The sequence below is a fragment of the Echiichthys vipera genome (assembly GCF_963691815.1).
Source record: "Echiichthys vipera genome assembly, chromosome: 16".
Taxonomy (NCBI): domain Eukaryota; kingdom Metazoa; phylum Chordata; class Actinopteri; order Perciformes; family Trachinidae; genus Echiichthys; species Echiichthys vipera.
This window is the reverse complement of record NC_139841.1, coordinates 3,519,204-3,541,525: the sequence shown is the minus strand read 5'-3', so window position 1 is coordinate 3,541,525 and position 22,322 is coordinate 3,519,204. Positions and strand designations below refer to the sequence as shown.

Below are 22,322 nucleotides of genomic sequence, written 5' to 3'. Positions count from 1 at the left end.
AAAGGGTGAACAGTGAAGGATGAGAATAACGTGCTCTCCAGCATCTTAGATCAGCTCATTTGACTTCAGACCCCCTCTTGAAGCTTGGCAACAATCACAGATGACAACCTGTGACCTGCGCCTTGATACCTGTGAAACAACATAAACTCAGTGTTGATTCTTTTCCTTCTTCTTCCCCTCAGCGTGTGACAGTACCCACTGGGGTCCCCACTGCAGTAACAGATGTCAGTGCCAGAATGGAGCACTGTGTAACCCCATCACTGGAGCCTGTATCTGCACTCCTGGATACAGAGGCTGGCGCTGCGAGGCCCAGTGTGAAGTGGGCACCTATGGAAATGGATGCCAGCAGAAATGCCAATGCCAGAATGGCGCCGCCTGTGACCATGTTACCGGAGAATGCAAGTGCTCACCAGGATACACTGGTGCTTTGTAAGTTTTTCAGGAGGAGAGAATAAGTGAGAGTCTGTTTCTAATCCCAATAGTGACATTAAAGTAAAAGCTTTTTATGCTTGGTTAGCAGTCGGTTTTGTATTTTATGTCGATATGTTAACATGCTTGACAATGTCTTTCCAAAGCCAGTTTCTCAAGTGACTTTGTTTTGGGCCAGAGTATGAGCTCATCTTCTTATATGGGTCCTCTCAGGCTCCGTTCACACTGCAGTTCACAGTGACCTGAATCTGATTTTCCACCTCATATGTGACCCATATCTGATTTGCTTTTGACAGTGTAAACAGCACAAGTCCCATTGAATCTGACATTTTCCAATCAGAATTAGTTCACTTTTAAATGTGATACTGAATTTTTTGAACAGCCAGGTCACATTTAATGAGACTTTGACGTCAATCTGACCCGCGCTGCACTGTTTTGTAAATTAATGCCAAATATAGTTGATTAAAAAAAAAGTGTGCCACAGGCAGGAGCCAGGAACAGGATCAAAACAAACATGGAGGACAGCAGTGAAGAAGGAGGCCAGTGGAGGGAGAGGGAAGTTTAGACCTCATTAGTATTTGGGGGGACACTTCACTGCAAGCTAGAGTTAAAGGGTCTTATCGTAGCCAATACTCCTCTGTACAGATGTTGCCGCTATTGCTTCGCATAGAGCCATCATTAAAATATGAATTTTCTTTCTCCTCTTCCTTCTTCGTGATATCACCCGCTCACAAATTTGCCAGCAGCCGCCACACACTGTTTCAGCATTACGCCATAAAGTCCTACAAAACCAGCTGCCAATACCACAGCTGTGGTGTGATGTCATTAATGATCAACTGCTCATGTATGTCACTTCAGGATAGTGAGCTGTTCACACAGCAACATGTAGACAGGCCACATTTAAAGACTAATGTGAACACACAAACAATAAATCACATTTGAGCAATAAATCAGAATTGTGCATTAAGACCTGAAGTGTGAACGGAGCCTAAAGGAGCCAGGCCAGACTGGAACAGGCTCAATATTCTGCTGATCAGGCTGTGATTAATTACCTTAATGGATATCTGGTGTATCTGTGTTGGTTTTCACTGCCTGTGTATTTGAAGCATTCTCAGTCAGAAAACCTTCCTTATCACACGGCTCCACTGTTAGTCCATTAACTAAAATGTATTTCTTACACACACCTATTTCCATCTACATGGCTATGTTTTGTTCTACCTTAAGTAGGGCTATCTGAAACACTAAAGACCTTTGGAAGTGTGATTACACCTGACGGATCAATGAATGAAAGGTGTGTCAGTAATTTTGACTGTGTACTCGTGTTTGGAATTCATGACTTTCTGAATGTAAGTGAGTTTGATGTGGCCCGAGTCATTACATGAATACATCAGGCTGATAAATAGCATTTCATTCAGTGGAGATCTGATAGATGTTTATGTGACAGGCAACAGGAAGCTGTCTGACCCCACCTACATAGTCCAGTCACTTTATGAAAAAAGGTTGAACAAATTGCACCTGAAGCAAACTCAACTGAGTTTGTGTACTCAGTACATCCTGAGTAAGGGAAAAAAAGCCCTATAGAATTCCAAGTTTCTAAAAGAGACCCAAATATTCCCTATGCATTCACCTATTTATTATTTTTCTCACGCAAATAGGGGGGATCACCTTCAGACATCACCATGAAAATTACTGAGTTGATTATTTACATCAAGACAAACCAAACATGTAATGTGTTTTTTGAAATTGTTTGTAAACATTAGCAAACGGGGCATAATCTCATAACCTCTGTGCTCATTTTCATAAACATTGGGTTTATCCAGGTGAAAATGTTCTGTTGGATCTTGTTGACATAGAACATGTTCAGGTCTGAATGGACCCATTGAGTCGACCCATGAGCGTTAATAAATGGAGGCAGTAGAAGGACTTGGGTCGCTGCTGAATGGGTTTCACTCCTGTTCATGACTGAGAACTATAAATAGATCCTGCAGCAGATAAACAGAGAGATGATTCTAGCTCCCTTTGGTCTTCTGCGTTCTCCTGTTGGCTCCTGTTCTTCTCTCAGACTCATCCCCCAGAAACAGACCCACAGACCCACAGACCGACAGTCCCACAGACCCACAGTCCCACAGACTCACAGACCCACAGACCCACAGACCCACAGACCCACAGACCCACAGACCGACAGTCCCACAGACCCACAGTCCCACAGACCTACAGACACACAGACACACAGACCGACAGTCCCACAGACCCACAGTCCCACAGACTCACAGACCCACAGACCCACAAACACACAGACCCACAGACACACAGTCCCACAGTCCCACAGTCCCACAGACACACAGACACACAGACACACAGATCCACAGTCCCACAGACCCACAGACTCACAGACCCACAGTCCCACAGTCCCACAGACCCACAGACCCACAGATCCACAGACACACAGATCCACAGTCCCACAGACCCACAGTCCCAGAGACACACAGACACACAGATCCACAGTCCCACAGACACACAGACCCACAGTCCCACAGACCCACAGTCCCAGAGACACACAGACACACAGATCCACAGTCCCACAGACCCACAGACATACAGACACACAGACCCACAGTCCCACAGACCCATAGACCCACAGACACACAGACCCACAGTCCCACAGACCCATAGACCCACAGATCCACAGTCCCACAGACACACAGACCCACAGTCCCACAGACCCATAGACCCACAGATCCACAGTCCCACCGACCCACAGTCCCACAGAACCACAGATCCACAGACACACAGATCCACAGTCCCACAGACCCACAGACCCACAGTCCCACAGAACCACAGATCCACAGACACACAGATCCACAGACCCACAGACCCATTACTGTGTAATTGTAATATGGAACCGACAATACAAATGACATGATACTCACTTTTACACTCCTTAAAAGTAACAAATATGAACAGATGATGTGTTCTTTTTCTTCACAGCTGTGAAGACCTGTGTCCTCCAGGTAAACATGGGCAGCAGTGTGAGGAGAGATGTCCCTGTCAGAATGGAGGAGTGTGTCACCATGTGACTGGAGAGTGCTCCTGTCCTGCAGGATGGATGGTACACCCCACTTCTGTCTGAACTCATTCCTACTGACAATGATCACTGACCCCCTCAACACCCTCTTGGAGCTAGCTTTGTTCAGCCTCACATTGTGTCAACACAGACATGCTACACATGGTTAGAGCGGTCAAATTCACGGTTGAAAGGGTTTTTCATTAAAAGTTCAAGCTGTGAATATTATGGTGTGAGGTCCAGAGCTAACTGTCTGCTTACTCTGTTCAGACAGAAACAAAACCGGTTATTACCAAAAGTGCATTTCCTCTTCTTCCTGCACAGGGTTTCTTTAGTGTGCCTGTTTTCTCCACCTTTTTCTGTTTAGCCTTCACCCCTGAAGTACAGCCAGTACAGTCTGGAACATCAATACGGCTGCATCGTGGTTTACACAGCTGTGGTCGAAGGAGCTGTCACTGGCTATCAACCCTGATGATTGTAGCCAATCATTTGCCCTTTCCAACGGTGTATTGCATTGTAGTAATGTTGAATGGGGATGTAGTTTAGGAATCACACTTTCAGAAAACTAGAAGAAGTGTCCTACATATATGCATATTGACATTACAGTTCCTGTTTTAAGCTTTTCATTTTGGGTAGGGCAAAAAAGGCATTTTAAAGAAAAGGGGTGGTGGTTGAAAGGTTAAAGCTATGGTCTACATTCTGAAAATTGAGCCCAACCAAGCCGCTCCCTCAGTGTTCCACAATCTCTTGGATGGAGGGTAGGAGTCAATGGGAGCCTTCCGTGACGGATGGCTCCCATTGGTCAATTTCTATGCAGGCCTACGGCTGATAGACTGAATGGATTTTTTTGGTTCTTTTTGCTCATTTCACATTGTGTAGATCAGACTAGAGGACAATAATCACTGTATAAACAATGTTAATAATAATTTCCAATATTCCAAATGGTAGACCATAGCTTTAAGAGTGTGCTGTAGCACAATACATAAAGTACATTACATGAGAAAAATCACCGAAACTGAACAAACAATTTTGTTAAAACTATGTGAGAGAAGGCAGAGTTGCTCAGGGCCTCACAGAATTTAGCAGCAGACTGGGTGTGAACTACACATCATCTGGTGTAAAAGAGCTGGGGCTTCTCCTCTGATAACATGTCAGCATGAGCTGGACCAGAGGAGACTCAGTCATGATATGACTCGAGAATGAGCAGCTCCTCGAACATATTTGATAAAGTTCAAAGGCTCACATAGATTAAACAGTAGACATGCATACAGTATCACACATTATCACAGTCTCCTGAAGTCACTGTCTGGAGCTCATGCTTGTGAAAAGAGCTCTGAATGTCAGGAAGAGTTTGGTTTTGATGTTCTAATCTAGACTTAAAAGAGAACAGAGGAGCTGTACCCATGATTGGGAAAATTAGTTGAGGAATAGAAGCTGCTCACATGATAAACACTTCAGATACTGTATGTATGCTCCTGTTGTCGTTGCTGTGTGCAGGGTACAGTGTGTGGCCAGCCATGTCCAGAGGGAAGATTTGGACAAAACTGTTCCCAGGAATGTCAGTGTCACAACAACGGCTTCTGTGTGTTGTCTTCTGGACAGTGTCTCTGCAGCCCTGGATACACAGGAGAACGGTAGGAGCAACCTTTACACTGTCCCGTATGGAGTACACAGCAGTTAGTGGTGAAAACACATGCTTTCAAGGCTGAATTAATATCAGTGTGTTACGGATTTATTTCCAACCTCAAGTTCATAGCTGCTTTTGAAAAGCTTCCTGAGCATATAAGTGTTGCATTTATTTACAGATTCTTGAATGTGTTTGCACGGATCAGTTGACGTGTTGATTCTCTGAGCCATAAATGCACGTGGCATGTAGGTGTTGGTGGAAACGTCTAGCCTCGTGAGACCATCCTGATCTCTGAGCTCCATTGTATCTTACTCACAGATCAGTCTGGTTACGTGCAGTGGAGAAAATTTGGAGAAGTTTGCCAAGTGAACTTCCAATCAGCGTTGGTTTTGAGGTTGATTTAATTGTGACGAAATGAGAAACGCTTTGCCTCCACGCTGTTAGTACGTCATTCGCTTTGATGATCTGATCGTTTGATTTGGCCCGTATGTTGATGATAGACAGATGGTTTATCCAATCAGCAATCAGTATTTCCACCTCTTCCCAATGAGAAATTGAGATTCAACCCATCAGGTTAGGAAACTTTCATTTGGAATTTCAAAGTGGCAAAGGCATTTTCTCAAATAGTTTCTCAACATTTGATTAGATGATCTAGATGAGCATGGAAGCTGGAAGTGTGGTCCCAGATGTGACCAGCTATTCGTGTGGTGGCTGGTAGTCTGCAGTCTCATGTCGTCCGTCTCATTGAGAAGAGACCAGGCATCAGCCTGACGCTGGGTAGGTTTATGCAAAACACCTCTTAGTCCAGCCTGATGGCTGTTGGTATCCAAGCACTTCGCTGAGTGAGTAATCTCCACCCATATGGAGCTAGAGTCTCCGGGGAAATGACCATTGCAACAGTCTTTTATTGTACATATTGCAGGTATATTGTGTGTCTAACTGAACACAATATTGAACAGTATCTACGATTAGTTAATCAAACAATTCTTGCACAAGGTGAAACGCTGCCCCCATTTTGTGGAGCATTTGGTTGGGAACTACAAATTTCACCTTTAACTTCTAAAGGTTGAATATGGAGAATGAGCAGAATACCGCCATCTAGTGTCTCAAGATCCTAGTCGCAACAACAAAAAATAACTCCAGCAGTCGGGTTGCCAGGTCTGTCAGACCCGGCCCAGTAGCCTACATGAGACCAAAGTCTGTTTGAGTCTGTTTGAACCCATCCCCTCCTGCAAATCACACCATAAAAACAAGTATTGCAGAGGAAACGATGAAAGCGATCTAGGAGAACCGTAGCCATGTGGGCGTGCGTTTTAATGGCTTTTCTCTCCTTTCTCTTAGTCCATGGAGTGAATGCTCGGCCTATAGTGACTCTGGTTTTAGCCCGTCTCCGCTCACTCAGCTGCTGGGACAAATAACGCCCCCTTCACTGAGGCTCCGAAGCAGCTGCAGGATTGGCAAACTCCATTTCACCCAGTGCCAGCCTACAGTAGCTGCACCAAAAAACAGACAATCCTGGCAACCAGCAACGCCCAACGCTTTTGGCTGCTTCCATGGAAACACAACGGGACAGAAAGGCATTGTCCAACCCATTAAAAAAAAAAATGTTCAACTATTAATTCAGACTAAATATATATATAAATATATATATTTTTTATGGAAAAGCAATACTTTCATTCTGTACCCCTCAAAACGCCCTGTGGGTGTATTTTTTAGATAAAGATTTTAATAAAGTTAAATTAATTAAATTAAAATCGGAGTACAGCCTGCCGATTGCCATGTCGACCTCTTCTTGGGCTTTCCACTTTCTTTCCGTTCTTATCTGGGTGCCCACTGCTCTCACCAGCTGGTAAGTGGATTTCCTCAGCTCCAGCACCAGCCGAGCCTTCCCTTGCTTGTATCCCACGCTGATGGATCGCAGTGGTAGTTGTAGCATGTTCCTACCAAAGAGGCCTACCTCCGAGAGGCATCTTGGTAGTCCCAGCCACTTCCTGATGAACGAGTTTGCCAGTCCGTCCATCTTGCTCATCACTGAGGAGGGGATTTTGCTCATCTTCAGTGGCCACATCACCCTTTGGTAACACCAAACTTTGTACTTTCCGGGGAGTTGGCTTTGATTGATCTTAGCCAGGCCATCTGCGAGCTGCTTCATCACAGTCTCCCCCGTCTGTCTTTCAGAGAGCTCAGCTGTGTAGGTGCGACCCAGGTTACGAACAGGTTGATCTGCCAGTAATGGGATATTCTCACCGCCTGCAACAAAGATGGTGTTGTCGTTTGACGTACAGGTCACCTCTCTCTCTTTTTGCCCTTTGGATCTGCTCCCATATGAATGCAGAGTCCTCCACACACCCTGTGAAGCCTGGCACACCTGCCTCCTGGCAGCTGGTGTCAATGTACCCGTTTCCTGTGAGGTAGCTGGTCAACCTCTTGGCCAGGATGGAGAAGAAGATCTTCCCTTCGACATTCAGGAGGGCGATACTCCTAAACTGGCCGATCGTACTGGAGTTCTGCTCCTTTGGGATGAAAACTGTGACAGCTCTTTGCCACTCTGAAGGGATGACTTGGTTTTTCCAGGCCACTCTCAGCAGATTCCAGAGGTGTCTAAGGACCCCTGGGCAGTACTTGTAGAGCTTGTATGGTGTCCCGTTAGGGCCTGGGGCTGAGGCTGCTCTTGTCTTCCGGACCATCTCTGCTACCTCACTGAGTTTGGGGAGGGCAGCATCAAAGAAGGAGGCTGGGGCAGCTGGGCGAGGAATATGACCAGGGGATCCCAGCGGAGTTGACTCCAGCTTTCCGCTTCACTTGTCCTCTAGCAGCTGTTTGGCATGCTTGAAGTATTTTTGAAGGAGTTACTCCTCTCTTTCTCCTTCCGCCTTCTGCACTTGCGGATGCGCTCTGCCCTCCGTAGGCCGGCAAGACCTATTCTCACCTCGTCCCACAGTGGTTTCAGGCCCTCCTTCTCCTCTCTGTTTGCCTTCCTCCACTGTTTTCAGAGTTGATTCCATCTCTTCACCAGCTGCTCGATCTCCCTCTCCCAGGCGTTCCCAGGCCAGTGTGGATATAAAATCTCTCCACCTGGTCCTGTGTCTTCCCCGAGGCCTCCTCCAAGCTGGACATGCCTGGAACACCTCCCTAGGAAGGCGCCCAGGGGGCATCCGTACTAGATGCCCAAACCACCTCAACTGGCTCCTTTCAACGCAAAGGAGCAGCGGCTCTACTCCGAGTTCCTCATAGATGGAACTATCTCTAAGGGAGAGACTCCAGAGCTACAATCCTGAGAAAACCCATTTCGGCAGCTTGTACCCGCGACCTCATTCTCTCGGTCATGACCCAGCTTTCATGACCATAGGTGAGGGTAGGAACGAAGATTGACCGGAGGATCGAGAGCTTTACCTTCCGGCTCAGCTCTCTTTTCGTCACAACGGTGCGGGAGAGCAACTTCAACACCGCCCCCACTGCTCCGATTCTCCGGCCAATCTCACGCTCCATCGTCAGCTCACTCGTGAACATGATCCCGAGGTACTTGAACTCCTTCACTTGGGGTGAGGACTCATTCCCTACCCGGAATAAGCAATCCACCGGTTTCCTGCTGAGAGCCATGGCCTCAGATTTAGAGGTGCTGATCCTCATCCCAGCCGATTCACACTCGGCTGCGAACCGATCCAGTGAGTGCTGAAGGTCACTGACCAACGATGCCATCAGGACCACATCATCTGCGAAAAGCAGAGACGAGATCCTCAGCCCACCGAACTGCAACCCCTCCCCACCACGACTCCGCCTCGATATCCTGTCCATGAAAATGACAACAGGATTGGTGACAAAGCGCACCCCTGGCGGAGGCAAACCACACAGCTCTCGCTTTTAGTGTACAGAGATTGGATGGCCCACAGAAGGGACCCCCTCACCCCATACTCCCGCAGCACCTCCCACAGTATCTCCCGAGGAACCCGGTCATATGCCTTCTCCAGATCCACAAAGCACATGTAGACTGGATGGGCATACTCCAAGGCCCCCTCCAGGATCCTTGCGAGAGTGAAGAGCTGATCCGTTGTTCCACGTCCAGGACGGAATCCGCATTGTTCCTCTTCAATCTGAGGTTCGACTATAGGACGAACCCTCCTTTCCAGCACCTTGGAGTAGACTTTACCAGGGAGGCTGAGTAGTACCCCTGTAATTGGCACACACCCTCTGGTCCCCCTTTTTGAATAGGGGAACCACCACCCCGGTCTCCCACTCCCTTGGCACTGTCCCAGACTTCCATGCAATGTTAAAGAGACGTGTCAACCAAGACAGCCCCTCCAAACCCAAAGCTTTCAGCATTTCTGGACGAATCTCATCAATCCCTGGGGCTTTGCCACTGTGGAGTTGTTTGACTACCTCAGTGACTTCTGCCAGAGATATTGACAATGATTCCCCATCAGCCTCCAGCTCTGCCTCTACAAAAGAGGGCATGTTAGTCGGATTAAGGAGTTCCTCAAAGTGCTCCTTCCACCACACGATTAACTCATCAGCTGAGGTCACCATCATCCCGTCCTTACTGTACACAGCTTGGACGGTTCCCCATTTCCCCCACCTGGTGTCGAATGGTTTTCCAGAAGCACCTTGGTGCCGCCCGAAAGTCCTTCTCCATGACTTCTCGGAGCTCCTCCCACACCTGCTGCTTTGCCTCTGATACAGCAGAGGCTGCAGCCCTTCTGGCTCGTCAGTACCTTGCAACTGCCTCCAGAGTCTTCTGGGATAACATATCCCGGAAGGCCTCCTTTTCAGTCGGACAGCTTCCCTGACCACCAGTGTCCACCACGGTGTTCGAGGGTTACTGCCCCTTGGGGCACCTAAGACCTTGAGGCCACAGTTTACCGCTGCAGCTTCAGCAATGGAAACTTTGAACATTGCCCACTCCGGTTCAATGCCCCCAACCTCCACAAAGGATGCCAGAAAAGCTCCACCGAATGTGTGAGTTGAAAATCTCGGACAGGTGCCTCCTCCAGACGTTCCCAGTTCACCCGAACTACTCGTTTGGGCTTACCTGGTCCATCCAGAATCTTCCTCCATCGTCCGACCCAACTGATCACCAGATGGTGGGTTACCACCATCACCAGATGGTGATCAGTTGACAGCTCTGCCCCTCTCTTCACTCGAGTGTCCAAAACAAACGGCCTCAGATCAGATGATACGATTACTAAATCGATCATCAACCTTTGGCCTAGGGTGCTCTGGTACCATGTACACTTATGAGCATCTTCATGTTCGAACATGGTGTTAGTTACAGACAATCCGTGACTAGCACAGAAGTCTAGTAACAGACGACCACTCGGATTTAGATCAGGGAGGCCTTCAGGTGTCTCCATCATTGCCCACATGGGCGTTGAAGTCTCCAAGCAGAATTATGGAATCCCCTACTGGAGCCCCATGCAGGACTCCATTCAGGGTCTCCAAGAAGGCTGAATTTCTGAACTGCCGTTCGGAGCCTATGCAGAAACAACAGTCAGAGTTTTCCCCCCTACCACCTGCAGGCGTAAGGAGGTGACCCTCTCGTCCACCGGGGTGAACTCCAACACCAAATAGCTCAGCTGGGGGTTTGTGAGTATCCCCACACCCGCCCGGCACCTCATAGCTTGGGCAACTCCATAGAAGAATAGGGTCCAACCCTTATCCAGGGGTCAGTTCCAGAACCGAGACTGTGTGTGGAGGTAAGCCCCACTAGATCTAACTGGTAGCGCTCCATCTCCTGCACAAGCTCTGGCTCCTTCCCCAACAGAGAGGTGAAATTCCACATCCCCAGAGCCAGCCTCTGCTGCCCGTGTCTGGTCCGTTGAGGCCCCTCACCTTCACTCACACCCGTGCAGTAGCACACCCGACCCCTGCGAGTGGTTTTGCCCACAGGACGGAGAGGAGGGAGGTTCAAGGTCACTTTTTCGGGTTGTGCCCAGCTGGGCTCCTTGGCAAACCCGGCCACCAGGCGCTCGCCGGCAAGCCCTCCATCTGGGCCTGGGTGCGGGCTTCCTTCGGGCAGGGTCTCTCTTCCTCTTCCTCGTTTGTCCATAGAGTCTTTGTGAACCATTCTTAGTCCGGCCCCTCGCCTGAGACCACTCTGCCATGGGAGACCCTACCAGGAGCACTAGGTTTGAGTCAACACAGCCCTCAGGTTCACAGGGACACACAGACCTCTTCACCATGATATGGTGATGGTTCCCAGAGAGGGTCTCTTGAGACATTCCTTCTCTAAATGTAAATAATCGTCCATGTTAGTGACTCTGCTGAGAGACGTTGGTTTGTCGGCCCAGATCGTCACTAACGGTTATGCTGCATTAACTTATAACTTGAAATCTGAACTTCCAACTTCTGAGTCAGGCTTTTAGTAAGGGCATTAGTGTAATAGGAATGTGTGTGTGTGTGTGTGTAAGTCTGTCTGTCTGTCGTTCTGTGTGTGTGTGAGCATATAGGAGACGGACTGGAAGTAGAGAGGTGAATGTGTTTCAATAGTTTACATAAGAGCAATAAATAAATAAATATAATTCTCAATTTTACTGTTTGAACAGGATTGTGATGTTTTATTCTGAATGCCAGGTGCATAATGTGGAAATCTGACCGTAAAATGTTTGATTGTTTGCACGTTGTATTTGTTTGTCATTCATGTGTGTGCACAGAGAAGCTAAACTGAGAGCCCTGTTATGTGTGCGTGTATGGATTTAACGATTTCTGTTAACGATCTCAATGTAAGAAAATAGTAATAATATGACCTCACTTCTGTTTCTCTTCTGCACTGAGCTGCCAAGGAACGCTGTTGATGGCCGATTAGTTCCAACAGTGCAGGACACACCACAAAAACTAAGGCAAACGACTCTGACCTACAGCCAACTGCCGGCCTGGTGTGTCCCTTCCGTAACACATTTTTGGATTGTGGTCTTTTTTGTGGCATTTGTTGACCTTAAAGGATGTTTCTTTAAATGTGCTTTAAGGTATTGACTGATTATTATGCTCACAATTGACTTCCGCCCAAATTGAAAGCTGCACTGTTTAAACTGTATCTGTAACCCCAGGAGACTGGAGCACTAAGATCTCCTCCAACAACAGGAGACATGTTCTTGTGTCCCTCACTGGACCTGATTATGCCATGCAGAAGAGTAAAACAAACTATCAAACTCCAAATCAGATTACCTGCATCTGCTTAACTCTTCCACATCCTCCAGAGAGAAGAGAGAATACAAAACCAGGAAGCCCAGTCAGTGTTTTCACAGACAATCCTCCTCAGAACGCCACGCAGGGCTTTGGGCCCATATAATTAGCAATATCAGAGAGCACACACCATATACTTAAGTAGACCAGTGACGAGACAGGAATAGCCCTTCCAACTGCCCTTTCATGAGTAAATGGGCTGGCCATGCCACACCCAAACCCACTGGAACTAGGGAGGTGTCTGCCCCTCAGCAGAAGGAGCACCACTTCTTTTGAACAGTGCTTTGTAAGAAGCTGGATGATAGAATGTGGTGTTGAAATATCAGACAACAACTAAACTGTCAACTGCAGGTTGTTTCAAATCGTTCAAGTGGCCTACTAAAAAGCGGTTACACTAAGTTCATATTTGCCTTTCTTCTTGCCTGCTCTAAATTATGGGATAGCAGGCAGCAGGGCATTTCATTTTCAAACCCAGCTTGGTTTGGTGGTTGGCCTGATATATGTTTGTACAGTAACCATGGAAGAGATAATGACGACCTACTGCATTCATTCTCAAGCAGTTTGTTTGCGAGTGGTTTGTTGAGCCACAGTAGCTGGTGCTCTGTGCTCCAGCAGTGACTGTGATTCACAATGAGCCGTGGAACCACCGAAGAGCCTGTTTACTGCAGCCAGCAGGGCGAGGAGGAGGAGAAAGTGTGCAAACTGCTCACTCACAGTTGGTCAAAGGATGCTGATGTATTTGAGTTGGACAAACAGACAAACCGAAACAAAAGCATGACGTCCTTGGCAGGGCTAAAAACATGCTGTAATCCTATCTGTGGTTAGTGTTTTGAAGTTGTTGTGTAATGAGTCATTAATTCACAACTACTTGTGAGGGACAAAGACATGTGTCAGTGTTCAGGTACAAGAGTTGATCCTGAGTGTTTGCTTGCATTAGTGCATTGTTGTATGTCGGTAAAGATAACTGTCTGAAAAGTTTTAATAGTGTTTAGGAAGGTGTGTGTGTGTGTGTGTGTGAGAGAGAGGTGGATGCAGATATGTCTGCATCCATGTATAAACTGTGCTTGAATTAAAGCTGTAAGATTTTCATCAATTTAATTGTCTGTTAAGCTCCTCTCTATCAAATTGTGAGTGAAAACAATGGTGGTTGATCATGTGACCCACTAATGAAAGACCTTGTTGCCTTTTTGCTGAGTATTCTAATCTGTGTTTGTGGAGACATTCACTCTCTGGATGTAAATAATCCTCCATGTTAGTGACTCTGCTGACAGCGGTTGGTCTGTCAGCCCAGACCGTCACTAACAGTTATGCTGCGTTCACTTGTAATTGGAAATCGGAAATTCCAACTTCTGAGTCCGGCTTATAGTAAGTGTAGTACTGTGTGTGTGTGAGCATATAGGAGACGGACTGGAAGTAGAGAGGTGAATGTGTTTCAATAGTTTACATAAGAGCAATAAATAAATAAATATAATTCTCAATTTTACTGTTTGAACAGGATTGTGATGTTTTATTCTGAATGCCAGGTGCATAATGTGGAAATCTGACCGTAAAATGTTTGATTGTTTGCACGTTGTATTTGTTTGTCATTCATGTGTGTGCACAGAGAAGCTAAACTGAGAGCCCTGTTATCCTCCTTTTTTCCACCTTAAAAAAATCCATCAATGAACATTTTTAATCTACTGTTAGTCATCATGATTATATAAACTTAATCAGGTGGCAATAACCCAAAAGAAGTGAAACAAAAATGAAACAGTTGCAATAAAAGTACAACATAGGTGTTTCATTATCTTGAGAGAAGTGTTTTTGATGGAATCACTGAGCATGGATTTCAATTTTGAACAGGTGCCAGGATGAGTGTCCAGTTGGTACTTACGGAGCTGGCTGTGCAAAGACGTGTCGCTGCAAGAACCACAGCAAGTGCTACCACACCAACGGAATGTGTCTGTGTGAGCCAGGATACACTGGGGAGACATGTGGAGACCGACTGTGTCCTGAAGGACACTACGGCCTCCGCTGTGACAGGAAGTGTCCGTGCTATGCCCACAACACACGCAGGTACGCAGTCAGTAGTGATCAAACTTCCTCCTGCACATAGTATTTGGGGTCAATTAATGTTCCTACATTTGAAGAGCTTGAAAAACATTTTGCCAGTTGCTAAAAAAAAAAATCTGAATATTCCTCTTCAAATGTGTATCTTTCAAACAGCAGTGTTAACAGATGTCTGGGAAAAGTATTCATGTGTTCTGTGTGTACAGTATGTTTGTCCCTGTGATGGTTGACCCTGTGGACAGCTGCCCAGTAGTCAGGCAGTGATCAGTTGGGCTGGCACAGCTGGCAGCTGCATGTGTCTCCACCCAACAGCTGTTCTGCTGCTACTCAATGGGAGTGCTGTGTCAGGTGGGCCAGCTGTCAGTCGAACACAGTCACTAACAAATACAGACAGGTTCCACATGTGTGACTGCTGGCTTGGGATGAAAAACATCATGGAGACTTTCCATCCTTCAGTACTGGTCAGCTCCTATAACCTACACAGTTTTAAAGGATCGATAGAGCCTCTTAGAGACTGCTACAGAGCAAGGTTGACATGTCTCAGTCTCGCTGACTCTTTTCTTGTCTTCGTCCATGCTTATGCCATGCAGCTATATCATGTGTATCAAGTAGATACACAGTGTCAAGTGGGAAGGGCAAAAGAGGGAAAAGAAAAGAGTGTAGCAAATGCTTTTTATTAGCCTGGATAGATAATGATCAGTGTTGAATGAAATAAAGCAAACATATAACTTCTCAAATTTGGCCGTCCCAGCCAGGTTCAGTCAGGTCTGAGTGTACGTCCACACAATCTGAAAAACGACCTTTTTATTCTCCGTCGTTCTTAAAAAGTTTTCCGTCCACACCGCCTCGGCTCAAGAAATCTCTGCGTCCACATAGACCAGTGAAACCGACTGAAAACGCTGTAGTACACATGCCAGGCCTTGATGTGGCGCTGTAACTGCCACAGAAATACACCAACAACAGAGAAGAAGAGACGGGGAGACGCTGTGGAGAATACAAACACCAGAGAGTTTCTCTCCAAATCTGGAGACTTCCCGAATCCTCCTCCATCCCAGACAGAAATGTGTCACTGTTTCTGGTGTTAGTGGAGACTTTTGCTGTTTTGGACTCTGATGCACCGATCACTCTGCAGTTAGTGTCCTCAACGAGCAGAGGGTGCTGCTGGGAGCCCCTTCCACGTCCCAAAGCACTCACAGGCAGACACCATCTCTCTAGATTTAGAGACTTTTCACACCTTCTTAGCAACTTTATTTTTCACGCAGCAGCACTGTTGTTATGAGACACAGCGGGGGTTAGAGGTCAGAGGTGAGGCGATGACGTCATCGTTTAACAGAGTATGTGGTTTCACCGTCCAGAAGACAACCTCCGACATTCCTCCCACTCTGGGACCTGGTTTCAAAAGGAATATTTTTCAGGCGCCGATAACGCCGGCTGTGTGTGGATGGTCGGCCAAAACCAGACTAAAGTTGTGCAGTTACAGAAACATGCGTCTCCGTGTGGACGGGCCCTTAGAGATGTGGTAACTGACTGGTGCCTGGCCTCGATTCTAGGCCCTTGCAGAGCCCTAGTCTCAGTCTCCTTTGTTTTATGCTCTGAATATGAACAATGCACTATCCCAGATAAACAGACACTAATCATCACTAAGTTTATGTGTTTGCCCCAAAGATTGAGGACTGAAGTTACAGGCACAGAGTACCTGAGCACTGGTGCTTAAAAGGCCAAACATCTTAGCCAAATCAAACCTTTCTTTGTTATTAGGACTTTTCTACCTAGGCTGGTGTAACTCTCTGTTCTCAAATATCTGTGGTTACTGGATAATGAAACACATTTCAGAGTAATGAGAGTCAACACATGCAGTTAACTCTGACCCCCTGACCCCTTGCTAGGCTGCTTCAGTAATCCATCCATGGTAACAACGGTCAGTAGGTGTGTCCACCATATGTCATTAAATTGCATTAAAAGGGTCCAAAGAAAATGATTGCTGATAATTTCTGTGACCCTCTTACCTCTCAGCAGCATCCCCAGAATGTGCCCTTGACCAACACTGGTCCACAGCAATTAACTTGTCTATCATCATGTCAATATCACCATCCTTCAGGCCTCAGGATGCTTCAAACATCTGTTCAGATACCAGAATCTGACAAGCAGCACACTTCAGCCACTGATTTGTATCAATGTGAATGGAGATGATAAAGTAGGACAGGATTTAAAATCTCTCTGAAGTCTTTAGTATTTCTTCACACAACTACTTAGGTCCCTTTTCAGCTGAACAACTGAATGAAATACACAAATGTCTTTAAGCAGAGACTGTCTGCTCATCATCTCGAGACACTGTGAGTTGACTCATGTGGTTTGATGACATGTTGTACGAAGCAATAATATACCTCCAGTATGAGCAAAAAGGAAACAAGAATTAAGTACAATGTGTAATTATGGTGTGTTCCTCTCTTGTCACCAGCTGCCACCCAATGTCAGGGGAGTGTACATGTCAGCCTGGTTGGTCAGGCCTCTACTGCAATGAGACATGCACCCCAGGATTTTATGGCGAGTCCTGCCAGCAGGTGTGCCAGTGCCAGAATGGTGCAGACTGCCACAGTGTGAGCGGAAAGTGTATCTGTGCTCCAGGCTACACGGTAAACCCATGTCTATCATGTCAGAATGTTAAATGTGTAATTGCTTAAAGTGTATTTCTGGCGTAAAATAATCCCATGGTCTTTTTTGGCAATTACATACATCAAATAAGCCAATGATAGTTTATTAACGGAAAAGTCTTCAAGAGTTGTTAACAGTCAGAAGTGGCTAACACTGATTAGCTCGGGCATTAAGGTGAAGGCATTAAAACATCTTTTTAAACCACTAATACTGCTCAAAATAACAGCAAACCTCTGCAGCATGAGAAGAGTCCTGACACAGAAAAAAAAGCAGCAACAATATAGTTAGTAAACCCAGAGTTTATTAAAAGAGTGTTTTAAAGACTTACCTACTGGCCCCTGTACCAGCTCCTCTCATAGCAAAGTCCATTCAAGTGGATTACCAAAGTCAATCCAAAAGGAAGGAGCCCATTGGTGCTTTGTTTTCTGTGTAGGGACTCTTCTCATGCTGCTGCAGAGGTTTGCTGTTATTTTCAGCAGTATTAGTGGTTAAAAAAGACCTTTGAATGCCTTCACTGTACTGCCCCGAGCTAATCAGTGTTAGCCAAGTCCGGCTGTTAGCGACTCTATCGGATTTCTCCGTTAATAGTTGTTAGATGGAAAAAAATTGTCTCTATGGCTTATTTGATGTAATTGCCGAAAAAGACCATGGGATGATTTTACGCAGGAATTACACTTTAAGGTCACATGTTAATTTAATTATTTCATAAGGCTTATACAGTACGGGTTTGGGCTCATCACCGTTCATCCAATCAACGCTGCACTCCCTTGGGTCCTTAGCAACACACCTGCCAAGTTAAAGTTTATTGGATGAACTGATCTGGAGATGTGAAGGACAGTCATTCATAACTACACAGACAGATTCCTTCCTTTATAGTTTTATGAGGCGGCTACAGAGCCAGCTTTTAGCCGCTCGTAGATGTCCACTCAGGCATCATATCTACACGTCCACCAAATGTGGTTGCAATATCACAAAGTGTTTTGAGACATGTTTTGTAATACAAGTCCTGCACACAGCATTTGAGTAAACTTTGAGGGCCAGCTTGAGGGCAAAACTAGACCATCTCTCTGGCTTGGTCCACAGATGTTATATACCCACATTTGGTGTTAGTTTCTCAAAATTTGTAGGAGAAGCAGCAAAAAAACAGTTGGACACAATTTAAAATGGCGAACTCAATCTAGACTCAAATGTCAAGTGTGTGGCTGATATGGATATAGTCATCTGGACCCACAGGATCCAGGGACAAAATCATGTTTCTGGTCCAGGCCGAATGTAAATTGTGTTATAGCGCCAACATTAGGCACCAAATGCACTCATTCAATTTGGGCCACAGTGATCCACTCGCTATATGTGGATTACATAACACACAGAGATTCCTTGCTTCATAAGATAAGTTGAAAATAAAATTGACTTGACTCATCTGCCTGAATCACAGCCAGTAAACCAAGACCAAACCTGACACTAATACTTTAGGAACTATGGGAACTTAAAATCTTGACAAACAACTGAAACTGTCAGCTCTGCAGTGCACGGCTCCATGTGCTCAGTAAAGGTGTTATCAGTAACAATGTGGCTCTATAGCAACACCTAGTGGCAGCAGTCAGAACTATTGCAAGATCAAAATGCAAATGCTGTTTTCCTACATTTTTAGCATGAATGAATAAAAGTATTCATACACCAATGTGGGCCCATGTCAGATGGGCTTACAAGACACTACTTTCACTATGTATTTACATTACATACAAAGGCATGGGAGAAAAGTGAGAAGCAAAGGTAACAAATGAAGCATACATGTGCTTTGTCATGTCCAACAGATTTTTATAGATGGCAGACTGGCAGGTAAAGGGAGCATAAAGACTGGAGCCAGGAGGAGGCTGGGGCAGAAGGCTCTGTCTGCCCAAAGGGGGAAAAAAGCAGGCGACTCCCCCTAAAAGTAGTTTTAGGGGGAGTCGCCTGCTGGAAGTATTTCTTGTTCATCCATCAAAGCAATAGCTGCTGTAGCACGGGTTGACAGATGTTGTGAGTGAGGTTTTGATTTGAGCCCCTGCATAGATATACCAGCCATACTGAAATGTTACAACTGCGGGGGGAGTTGCAACCCCTAGTTGTTTTTATGTTTGTTTGTTTATGAATTAAGTCAACAAGAGACTGTGTTAGTCGGTGAGCTTTTGGTGGTGGTTTGTAACTGTGGGCTCAGTCAGGCTAGCCGTTTCTCCCTGCTTCCAGTCTTTATGCTAAGCTAAGCTAAGCACATCCAGACTGTGGCTCTGTATTTGGCGGAGAGACGAGTGGAAAGAACGCAAATAAGCCTATTTCCTACTATTCTTTTAACTACCATGTCATCTTATTTTGAAGGAAACACCATCATCAAACCTCCTGAACATCCATAATAAAGTCATCCCAAAGACATAATCGTATTAGAGTGTAATCCCTGCCTCTTTACAGCACTTACATCCATCAAATAAGCCACCAAGAGTTTTTGTGTATAAGCTATGAATGGAGATATCCAGAAGAGTCGCCAACAGCCGGACGTGGCTAACATTGATTAGCTCGGGGCAGTACGGTGAAGGCATTCAATGGTCTTTTTTAACCACTAATACTGCTCAAAATACACCAAACCTCTGCAGCAGCATGAGAAGAGTCCCTACACAGAAAACAAAGCACCAACAATGTAGTTAGTGAACCCAGAGTTTATTAAAGAGTGTTTTAAAGACTTACCTACTGGCCCCTGTACCAGCTCCTCTCATAGTACAGTCCATTCAAGTGGATTACCAAAGTCAATCCAAAACAGTGATCCAAATCAGAACACTTTTAGATCCCTCCCATTTATTAGTGTTAATCAGCACCTGGTGACAGTTGACTCCATTGTTGGACACACCCTATTTATCTCGGCTCTCCTGGTAAATAAGCTAGAAGATGGAAGCTGCTCTAAGGAGACTGAAGCCCTGAGACACAGTGGTTACTGTTCTCTAATTTTGATCACTGTTTTTTTTCACTAAATAAAGGTTTTAGTTCAAGTGCCTTCGTTATTTAAAAAAACATGCTAGTACAGCAGTGGTATAGACAGAGGATATTCTATCAAATTATAATGAATTTTTTTTTAAATCACAGTATTTCAGAATAAATCAAGAATTTATAATTTGTTCTCTAATTTTGGTCTCCAGTGTATAGCAGATGTTTAATATGAGCCAATATACAGTTCCCCAACTGTCCATCTGTGCTGTCTGGAACATATATGCACCTGTGTCACATATGTACTAAACACCTGATGTGCACCTGTCTGACAACTAATGAACTGCTCTGTTAACTGCCCCTTTAACTATGTATTTACTCTACTGATCTTGTCAGGGTCCCAACTGTTCAGTGTCGTGCCCAGCAGGAACACATGGAGTGGACTGCTCCTCCAGCTGTAACTGTAAGAACAGAGCTCAGTGTTCCCCTGTGGACGGATCCTGCTCCTGTAAACCAGGTGAGCTGAGGAGGGGGAGGGGAGAGGGGGTTGATTGTTTTCCAGAGGACCTAAAAAGTATTAACTAGATATGACTAGAGGCATTAGTCATAACTAAATATGAAGTCATTAATATGAATCATATATGAATCAAAACATTGAATTATTTTATATGAGAATGCTCTTCTATTATAGACAATATTTTTTCTGGATGATTCGCTCATACAGCATTGAGTGGAATGACTCCATGATGAAACAATATTTTTTCCAGGCAAACCAACTGTAGCAATCCACTTTTGACATAACTTCTGTCCTGACTTCTGCGGTGTGCATTATGTCAGGGAAACTGTTCTCTTTGGCTTTAATCCTGAATGACACTGAATAGTTATGGTGATAGCTACTGCTAATGGAAAGTAAGGTCCCTGTGTGTCTGAATCTGGTTCATCAGGGTGGCATGGGGTGGACTGCTCCATCAACTGCCCCAGTGGGAGCTGGGGTCTGGGCTGTAACCTCACCTGTATGTGTGGAAACGGAGGAGCGTGTAACGCCCTGGATGGTCACTGTACCTGTGCTCCAGGCTGGAGAGGAGAAAGGTGTGAGCTCCACTGCCAGGTGAGAGTCTTTACATAAAAAAGAGAACAGATAAAGCTTTTGTTTGTATTTTTCTTTGTTAGCTTTTTTTGTTATGTTTTATAAAGTACACCGTCAAGTGCTCCTTACTTTAGTGAGGTCTACCCCTGCAGTTTTCCCCCACAGAAGATTTCGATCTGACTTCACTCTATGACCAGGAATCAATTATTTATTTTATTTTTTTATTTTGAAAGGTTGTCATGGCCAAAAGCAGGTAAAATGGCTTAAAAAACAAATTGATCAAGAAAATAGACCCCAATAATCAATCAACATAACACAAGATCAAATAATTAATTTTAAACTACTAGAAATCAATCTTGAGAATATGTATAAAAAATCCCATATTTAAAGCACCCAAAATTAAGTAGACATTTTTATCACTATTCAAGTCAGGATCTGTGGGTCCGCCATGTTTTATTTCATTACGACAACAAACGCGCTTGAACGCAACGCACTGGTAATTTCCAGTTCACAAGAAGAAAAGATAGCACGTGAAGGCAGCTCACCCAGACCTACATACACGTTCATGTTCCTTCTTTATCAGTGCTGTCAGAATGACGAGTCCTTGTGTCATTGTTTGCAAAGCAGTCAGTCAAAATGCTTTGCCATGTTGTCAATGTGAAGCTGTATTCTCAGTATTATGTAATGTAAACTAAAAAGTATATATCAGTTTCAACAATACAAGTTAGTTTGTTGCACATTACTGTCATTTGTTGAAAGAGCCTGTTATTGTGATAGAGAAAAGAAAAGGTCAGACCTGTGCTCATGTCCCTGACCTCTTCTACCTCTTGCTCTGTGTTGCCTCCCCTCACTTCCACCACACAGCCTTTCCCCTCTTCTTCTGCCTGGCTGTCGACTCGTTCATTTCCATGTTGTTCTTCCATTGTCATAAATTGGCACACTGTGTTGGGCTCTATATGCTTGCCAATTAGATGCTCATGAGATGCACCTCTGAGCTATTTCAGAGAACGAGCTGATCATTGGTTGATCCAAATGCTTCACACATCCCCCTTCATTAGTGAAAGTCAAGATTCACCTGAGGAGTCCGGACACATTTACAAAATGGCAAATGGAAATATATATATAAAATATATTATTACTATGACAACTGGTTCAGCCACTGAACTAATGCTGGGAGGTTTTGGGGGGAAGACTTATATGATAGATAGATAGATAGATAGATAGATAGATAGATAGATAGATGGATAGATGGATAGATAGATAGATAGATAGATAGTCGTGACACA

General features: G+C 45.2%; 1 protein-coding gene across 2 annotated transcripts in view; it reads left to right on the top strand.

The window, feature by feature from the left end:
* megf10 (multiple EGF-like-domains 10) overlaps nt 1-22,322 on the top strand; it is a 78,505-nt gene that overhangs the window by 42,492 nt on the left and 13,691 nt on the right. For both annotated transcript variants that reach the window (XM_083930178.1, XM_083930177.1), the window contains exons 6-12: nt 183-429; nt 3,418-3,538; nt 4,991-5,127; nt 14,139-14,351; nt 16,804-16,978; nt 20,346-20,466; nt 20,894-21,057. In XM_083930178.1, coding sequence (XP_083786304.1) covers nt 183-429; nt 3,418-3,538; nt 4,991-5,127; nt 14,139-14,351; nt 16,804-16,978; nt 20,346-20,466; nt 20,894-21,057 — 1,178 coding nt within the window. The remainder of the gene's footprint in view (nt 1-182; nt 430-3,417; nt 3,539-4,990; nt 5,128-14,138; nt 14,352-16,803; nt 16,979-20,345; nt 20,467-20,893; nt 21,058-22,322) is intronic.